General features: G+C 37.7%; 1 protein-coding gene across 19 annotated transcripts in view; it reads right to left on the bottom strand.

Moving 5' to 3' along the window:
- The window catches only part of NfI (Nuclear factor I), a 77755-nt gene that overhangs the window by 22709 nt on the left and 45938 nt on the right, over nucleotides 1-9108 (bottom strand). For 12 of the 19 annotated variants that reach the window (XM_073975818.1, XM_073975826.1, XM_073975824.1 and 9 more), the window contains exons 4-9: nucleotides 6473-6628; nucleotides 5668-6412; nucleotides 5324-5542; nucleotides 4992-5255; nucleotides 3787-4928; nucleotides 15-222 (exon numbers count right to left, since the gene is read on the bottom strand). In XM_073975818.1, the coding sequence (XP_073831919.1) occupies nucleotides 15-222; nucleotides 3787-4928; nucleotides 4992-5255; nucleotides 5324-5542; nucleotides 5668-6412; nucleotides 6473-6628 (2734 nt within the window). The remainder of the gene's footprint in view (nucleotides 1-14; nucleotides 223-3786; nucleotides 4929-4991; nucleotides 5256-5323; nucleotides 5543-5667; nucleotides 6413-6472; nucleotides 6629-9108) is intronic. The other 7 variants (XM_073975830.1, XM_073975834.1, XM_073975829.1 and 4 more) reach the window with 1 other exon arrangement.

Raw genomic sequence — 9108 nt, 5'->3', positions numbered from 1 at the left:
GTTTCAATACTCACAGTCTTCCATTAGTATTACCGGTGTTGCCTCCGGATTTGTGCTTGTCAGTGTATGGGACATCATATTGAAATCATCTTCCATTGAGAGAAATGATGAATTCCAACGTGATCTTGGTGTTGTGCGATGCGATGAAACGCCCGTTGTTGATGAATACAGGCTAAGATTTGTTGGACTGATAACACCGGACATGGTTGTATAACCCAAGAGCTGAAATTTTATGAAACAAAAATTCTTTAGTTCTCCATAGAAAGTATTTTCTGTACAACATTTTAAAATGGTTGGGGTATATTTAGTTTTTGTTCTGTTTTTGACTTCTCAAAACAAATCATGCTTGACTCTTACAATTCTAAATTTATGTCGGTTATGTCCGTCTGGTTGTTACTATTCCACTACCGTCCAATATGCATAATTTCAATGAATTTGGTCTCGCGTCTTAGAAAAACCGAGATAAAAATTATAAAAATGAATCGTTTTTTATTTCCCCTGAAAAATTTTATATTTTAAGATACGAGTTCGAAGAAGTAAGGCATCGATATGTGAATAATTTTCTGTTATTGAGGCAAAATGTAGTGTTGCGACTTTGGAATTAACATATCCCTGTAGGGACTGTGGCCGATTTAAAGCTCACATAAAGCTAGCTTTTTTTAAACATAAGTGGCATTTTATCGATTATTTTCCCTTATGCCAACTGACTAATTTTACAAGGCGATGAGCGCCTGAGTAGTCAGTATTGTCCAACGCCAGATAACTTTTCGACTGATAATAAACTAACTTTTTTTTTGCCCATTTGTAGTCGGTTTAAAACATAATGTGAAAAAAAACAATTTTTGTTTCTGTGTGTTTTTTATTTTTGACTTTTCATATTCTCTCTCTCCCTCTCTTTGTCTCTCTCTCTCTTTTTTGTTAGAGAGAAGAAGAGGCAAAATTGTATATTTCCTTTGTGTTCCTTTTTAATTCCAGAATAATATGAGTAATATGTACGAATATGTTCAGTCCATCAACACTGTATTTTATAACTGGATGCTGCATTTATACGAAGAATATTAAGAAAAAGCAAGTGCGAATTATTTTTACATTTGTGCCTTATTTTTTCGACAAACACAAATACTTTGCAGAAGGTACATGTTTCTGTTTTCCGAGTGGTTAATCTCTAGATAACTTTTCGATTTACTTTGTTCAAAGTGGTTCATCTCTAGATAACTTTTCAGCCAGTTTTTAGTCAGTTTAAAAATTATCGATCTATTATCAATCATTTTATCAACTGGTTAATAAAAGTCCGACAAGGATGGTTATTAGTGTGTGCCATCCTAATATCCCGGTAACAGCCGAGCAAGTACTGCAACGAGACCATGTCATTGTGTTGCTGTACTGGAAGAAACTTTGCCTCCTCATGTACACGCAGGAAAATATATGTATGTTAAAAATATGTTTGGATCCAAACAAATATATGTTTGCAACATTTTGTAAGATATCTCAGTTTTATTTTTTTTTGGGTACCAACATATTTTTTATGTTAGAACATATTTTTTATGGTGGATAGAGGATTTTTGTCAAAGAGAGTAACAACAGGGCTGCGGAATGCTGTTTTATAATAAAGAGCTGTGTGTATGGTGTAATAGACGACGCAGAAGCGAAGAAGGGAAGGTAAACAATTTTGTTTGTTAGTGCTTTATGCGGTCAAACACATGTGTTTCGTGCTTGGTTGTTGTTTACCAACGTAGTAAGCGAAGAGGAAAAGAAAAAATGGTATGAATTATGTTGTTCTTTTTTCTTCAGTTTTCTAAATACAATCGTTGAGTAAAGACGGTAAAATAAATCAGTGTTTGTGATTTCTTAAAAAAATTGAGCTTTTTAGTAAATCAAATTCCCAATACATTTTATAATTGGAAATTTTATATTTGAATCAAAAAGGTGAATGGAAATATTTTATTGGACATGGAAGAAATCGCATTTAATATTGGTAATAATATTAATACTTTTTAATACCTATACATGCATATATTTGAAATATGGATCTACCTATTTATTACATTATATAATAATTTGATTTCAGATGCCGATTTTCCGTTGATGATTTCAATTTTGAGGAGAATGTGTTTTATTTTACAACTAACGAGAAGCGTTCAACGATGTTTTTATATTTTATAATTAATAGATTTTATTTGTTTTTTTTTTTCTTTCTAAAATTGTGACACTTTTTCTTTTATTTGAAATTTTTTATGTATCTACGCGTCTGTTGTTGCTTTTGTGTTTGGTATTTCTATACATTTTAATAAAAAAAAACACCACCATATATAAATGTGTGTATGTCGGATTAAGACAATGGGTCTCCCGTGAACGTAAATTTACTCTCGGTCACCACCACTTAGAGTTTAAATAAAATATCTTTTCATCGCGTTGTATTTATATTCGCGATCTAGGGACTTGAGGAATTCTAAGGTACGGGCGAAGAAAGGTCTTATTGCAATCTACTCCTGCAAGAACTACATTGGGAAAAGTTGGGGGCTCATATCATAAGACAAAATCCGGCTGTATGTGACCGCGGCGTTGCCCATTTTATGGTGGCAGACAATTGAGAATAAGACAATACTGCCAAACTACCAAGTGAGGGCTGCGTCACTTTGAAAGTGATGCTGAATCTTCAACCTCTGGATATTCTGGTCCAGTTTAAGGCTGCGAGGTCGGCTTTTAGACCCGGATAGATGAAGACATCATAATTTTATGTCAATTATAGCTTTAGCATCTTTTAAGCACATTTTTTGCTATCAGGAAAGCAGTAGAATAGGAGAAAGGATGCAGAAAGACTATGTATGATATACGAAATATCGTTAAGTTTTACTGGATTCCAATTCATAGTAATATTATGCGGAAACGAATTAGCAGCGGAACTAGCTCGAAGTGGCTCAAAGTCTAACGATCTACCAATTGAGGAAAATGTTAGGCCACCGATATGCTTTGTTCTCTCATAGAAGATCAATTTTCTTTCTCTCACTCGATATGTTTGGGATGAAAATGACTGGGACTCAATACGGGTTACTGTAGCATTAGCTCTCTAACGTCAGGATGGGATGACAGTGGCGTCGATTATTGTAAATTATGTGAAGATGCAGAAGAAATAGAGATGATCTAACATTTACTTCGTAGGTGCCCCTTGTTGCACACAAGAAGACACCGACAACTATGTGTACATTCTCACCTTCCTATCAGACATGGTTCCCATTATCCTTTTTAAATTTGCCAAACACCTAACATGACATGACATGGCAAAAACACATAATTGCTCAATTTACTTCTCTCTATCTACTTCTAGCACAAAGCATGGATTAACAACGCAGCAATATTCCGGATTCATCTTCGGTTCAACAAAACTCTCTCATTATCATCTTCAAACCTATCCAGGATGAACACAATGAACCAAAGTTCCAGGAGGGATTTTGAAGTGCTTCCGGCATTGAGGCTCTCCAGCGAGATTATTTCTCCTTTGTGGATGGAATTTCATTTCCGTTTTTGCATTTGATCACATCAGTAATGCCTGAGTTCATGCCTCCAAGCTGTTTAATGGCATTGTATACACCTCGCATATTTCCTGCTCGCTTCTGTCTGTTGCTAAAGTGGTCACTAAACTATTAGATGCGCTGCACAACCTTAAACCTAAGCTAATCTAAATCTACATTTGTTTGATAGTTTATTCGATAGTCAGTCATAGTTAATTTTCGTATTGTTTTAAAAAAATCAAAGCATTAAATTGAACATGCCCCTTCTACTACTTACCGGCGTCGTTTGTGTATGGAAATGATTAAAGTATTCACGACCATTTGTGTTCGGATATGGCTGGGCCGAGATGCGTGTTAGGGCTGATGTTGGTGTTGATACCGCCACCGCGGATGCCGATGACGTGGGCGATGTTTTACATCGTGCCACATCTATGATGTGCGAATGCGGTGATTGTGTGGGTGCTGGAGGCGGTGAAGCTGATGCTGTTGAGGCTACCACCAAATCTGAGGAATTGTTGTTTGCGCTGCTACTACCCACAGTTATGGTGGTATTGGAAGCCGTTGTATCTTGGGCGGAACTGGTAGAGGCGGTTGTATTGGTAAGTTTAGAAGACATTGAACTGAGACCACTGCTGCTTGAGGTGTGATCAATAGTTGTGTGTTGTTGTTGCTGCTGCTGTTGTTGTTGGTGATGTTGTTGTTGCTGCTGCTGCTGTTGACCATGTTGTGTATGACCATGGTGGTGGTGATGATGGTGATGTGGATGATGCTGTAAACTCTGATGACTGTGATGATGACGCGGCGAATCACCAGCCGAGGATACACTCGTCAGTGGTGGTGGTGATATGGCGGTTGAAGTTGGTGGCGAGGCCACCATTGTCAAGTCCCCCGTTGAACGTATTATAGCCACTGGTCGAGCCATGGGCGGTAGTGGTGGAGGTGGCAACATGGTGCTGTATTGCTGATAGTGAGCTGCAGCTGCGGCAGCCGATACGGCAGATATTTTGGGACCACGACCCACAGCAGCGGCGGCAGCGGCATGCTGCAATTGAAAATGGGAAGACGTTTGGTGATGATGCACATGTAGATCGGAAGGATCTCCAGCATTGGCTGGATGTATACCCCCAGTATCCTGGCAAACGTAGGCCACAAACTCCGACATGTCCTGGCCATGCTGTACCAATTCCGTGGCATATTTGGGTGTAGCTGAGGCCTGATGCAGTTGGTGTTGATGATGATGTTGATGGTGCTGCTGCTGTTGATGATGGTGGTGATGCTGTTGTTGTTGCTGCTGCTGATGATGGGCCTCTTCCGCTGATTCATTGGGATTGGAGCTGGGACTATTCTGCTGGGGATAATATAGAGCAGGGCTCACCGAATTTGGCACCAGGGATGAGCTAACATTGTGCTGCATAAGAACTGGAGGAAAAACAAAAATAATTTTTATAATGAATAGCCAATTTGCTTAGTGCTTAGACATACCTTCTCCCGGTCTCATCTGACCCATGCTCAGTAGAACACGGTTGCTTGTTGGTGTGTAGCGTTGCAAAGCTGGATCTTCAGAATTGCTTGCTGAGGCAGCTCCACCATTACTGCCATTGTCTTCATTTTGCCTTAATATCACAGAGAAACTGCTTCCATCCTGAGGCGAACCATTGGGATCACTTTTACAAGTGGCCGCCGAAGAAGCCCTCAAGAGAGAAGAATTCGAAAGATGCATGCTGCTGCGTGGATCCACAAAGTCAACTGTAGCAAAAACAAAACATAAATAAGCATTAAAATTGGTTTCCGTTTACCTACTTGACACCACTTACTACTATAACCCGATGGCAACACCATGGATGCACTGACCGATGAACGACCATCAGCTGAGGTCACCATGCCCGCACTATTCACCCCACCCACTACCGACCCAAGAGGAGCAGCTGAGGCTGACATCTGATATGTATTGCACTCATAGGCAGCCGCAGGATGCTCCAATTTAATCGAACTAGCCTGGATGAGATCATTGGTGGTTTCTTCCAAAATGGAAGCTATAACGAGAGAATTATTTCGCTCTTAATTTCACAGAATTTCATGGGCTATCATATTGAAGATCAAGACTTAGACTAGCATTACCCAAACAAAAAGATAGAAAGAAAGTAGAACAAGGAATTACCTTTTGATAACTTCCAAAGTTCCTTGGAAGAGAATACACCAGTGGCCAAAATTATATCATTACACACAACACCATTGTAAGGATTGTGACTGTAGCCTGCAAATGGTGTGTTGTCTACATCTGAATTGTTAGTGTCCTTGATACAAGAAAACTTCACATGATCCTCTTCATCCTGCCGATACATACCTTTATTCTTGCGATCTTCTTCAAGGCGTTTCTTATTGTCTGTGGCATTGTTGTTGTTGTTGCTATTCGAATTGTTGTTATTGTTGTTGGTACTGGCATTGTGATCGGAACTGTACAGCATCAGTGATGGTGTTGAAGGAGTGCCCGGTGGCGGTGATGTGGGTGAAGGACTGCTCAAGGGGTCATGGGTGTTTATGAAATTGGCCAAATATAAGTCCAATTCCCGCACAGAGACATTAATGTGATACGGATTGACACACAAGGCCGGGTGTATGCACTCGGGACTCTTTTCCAAGCGTTCACCATCTGTGCTCTCCAGCGGTATGGCCTTAAATAGTATCACCATAACCAAATCCAAACGCCATACCTTATCGGCTTGACGCAAACAATCGATGCGTCGCATTTTGCCCTTTTGGTCGGGATTTGAGAGGACACATATTGATTTTCGTTTGCCCGTTATGGATTGTACGAAATCTTCGCGACATTCTTGGGTTATGTCTTTGCGCAGTTTACCCAACAAGCGAGAAGCCCATTTTTGTTTGACTTCAGCCTTTTCGTTCTGGAATGAAAGGTGAGAAAAAATTATAGAAACAACAGTTTTAATTATCCCATCTCGTACCTGTAACTCATCCTTGCAATGTCTCTCCTCCTCCAGGGACATACGCTTCTCATGTTTTTTGTAGTATTTACGCTTGGCAGCTTGTAAATTAAACCATGAATACGAAAATGATTTGACATACGGCAACAGGGCTTCAATGAACGGATGAAACTCATCCTGGATTTGTTTGAGGGTGAGAAAAAATACAAAAGAAAAAAATCTATTAAAAGGAGTGTTATATCCTTAGCATTTTTTCAAAAACACCGATTAAGAAAATAAAGAAAAAACCACTAAAATACATTACGATATGGCAGAAAAATGTACGATTATAAATAGACAATTAGGAAAATAAGTATGTATGCATTGCATGTAGAGAGATATATAGACACACAGATAAATAGTTACGTACATACATAGTATATAAATAAACATATGAAAGTTAGTAATCAAATGCATTTCAAGTTTCGAAATTGATTAGGGGGTTGCAGTTGTTATTTTAAACATCGAGATTTGAAAAAAAACATTTGGTTTCATTGGAAAATTTTGCGAAGTCGAATTGTGAAAGAGAGTATAACTACTTATGGAGAGAAAGTGGGGGAGTATAAGAAAAACACACATTGAGTTTCTTTTGGTTTTTTTATATTTTTCATACCACAGGCCAGGTTTACAACATTTAATGTAACGTAGGTTTATATAAGTAGGTAAAGATGACACATAACGAACCGAAAAACAACAATAAAAACATTTACAAATAATGAAAATGAAAAAAGATGGCAAAAATGATCTAAAACATCAAAAACCCAACATTTAGTGCTGTTATTGTAATATTGTGTATAAAATTTTGAGTTTAGTGTTTGGTATTAATTTAGGAATATTCAAATTAAATTATGAAGAGAAAAGGAGAATATATTTGAATATATGGTGGTAAAATTTGTTAGGGCAACGGGATCATACCTATCGACAACGTGTCGACACCAAATATACTATGAGAAATTAAATTGATCACGAGTTTTTTGTTTTTTATTAAATGGTTTTATTTAGCTCACCCCGTTTGTTTTTTTTTTTATTTATTATTTATTCTTGGGTCAAATTTAGTAATTCAAATTTCACCCTCTTCCTGTCAACCGATTAATCTGAAATTTTGTATACACTTTGGATTTTGGTGACAATACAATTATATTTATTCATTATCATTATAAATTCAAGATGGCGGCCGCTACAAAATGGCGGATAACGTAGGTTTTATCAATCCCATCAATATGGGTATCAAATGAAAGGGCTCAACAAGCTCAACAACAATATACTATAAAAAATTTAAATCCAAGATGGCGGCCGCTACAAAATGGCGGATAACGTATGTTTTATCAATCCCATCAATATGGGTATCAAATGAAAGTGCTCAGCAAGCAGAATACAATATACTATAAAAAATTGAAATCCAAGATGGCGGCCGCTACAAAATGGCGGATAACGTAGGTTTTATCAATCCCATCAATATGGGTATCAAATGAAAGGGCTCAACAAGCAGAATACAATATACTATAAAAATTGAAATCCAAGATGGCGGCCGCTACAAAATGGCGGATAACGTAGGTTTTATCAATCCCATCAATATGGGTATCAAATGAAAGGGCTCAACAAGCAGAATACAATATACTATAAAAAATTGAAATCCAAGATGGCGGATAACGTAGGTTTTATCAATCCCATCAATATGGGTATCAAATGAAAGGGCTCAACAAGCAGAACACAATATACTATAAAAAATTTAAATCCAAGATGGCGGATAACGTAGGTTTTATCAATCCCATCAATATGGGTATCAAATGAAAGGGCTCAACAAGCAGAATACAATATACTATAAAAAATTGAAATCCAAGATGGCGGATAACGTAGGTTTTATCAATCCCATCAATATGGGTATCAAATGAAAGGGCTCAACAAGCAGAATACAATATACTATAAAAAATTTAAATCCAAGATGGCGGCCGCTACAAAATGGCGGATAACGTAGGTTTTATCAATCCCATCAATATGGGTATCAAATGAAAGGGCTCAACAAGCAGAATACAATATACTATAAAAAATTGTAATCCAAGATAGCGGCCGCTACAAAATGGCGGATAACGTAGGTTTTTTCAATCCCCTCAAAATGGGTATCAAATGAAAGGTCTCAACAAGTAGAATACAATTTACTATGCAAAATTGAAATCTAAGATGGCCGCCGCTACCAAATGGCTGATAACAATTTTTTATCAATCCCACCAATATGGGTATCAAATAAAAGGGCTTGACAAGAAGAATACAGTGCACTATACAGTACATCTTATACACCCGAAAGCCATACAGTTTCCAGCTAAGTACAATTACGGGACGGCTGAAAGAAGAATGTTGCTTTTAATACTATCATGGGCTTCTACTATACATAAAATGCAGGGCAGCACTGTGGATCACGCAGTCGTATAATTAGGTGCGAAACTGTTTGAAGAAGGTCAAGCCTACGTGGCTCTTAGTAGAGTAAGATCTTTGCAGGGACTACGTATAGAGGAGTTGGACTGCAATAAACTAACGGGCAAGAAACCTTGCAATAATGAAGCAATAAACGAATTAAACAGAATGCGGAATAAAAACTAAAAACTAGAAAATAAAAATAGGTA

The sequence above is a fragment of the Musca autumnalis genome, unplaced genomic scaffold, assembly GCF_047663935.1.
Source record: "Musca autumnalis isolate F117 unplaced genomic scaffold, ASM4766393v1 scaffold_3, whole genome shotgun sequence".
NCBI classification, from domain to species: Eukaryota; Metazoa; Arthropoda; class Insecta; order Diptera; family Muscidae; genus Musca; species Musca autumnalis.
The sequence above is the reverse complement of the archived record's forward strand: the minus strand, read 5'-3'. Positions and strand labels throughout refer to the sequence as shown.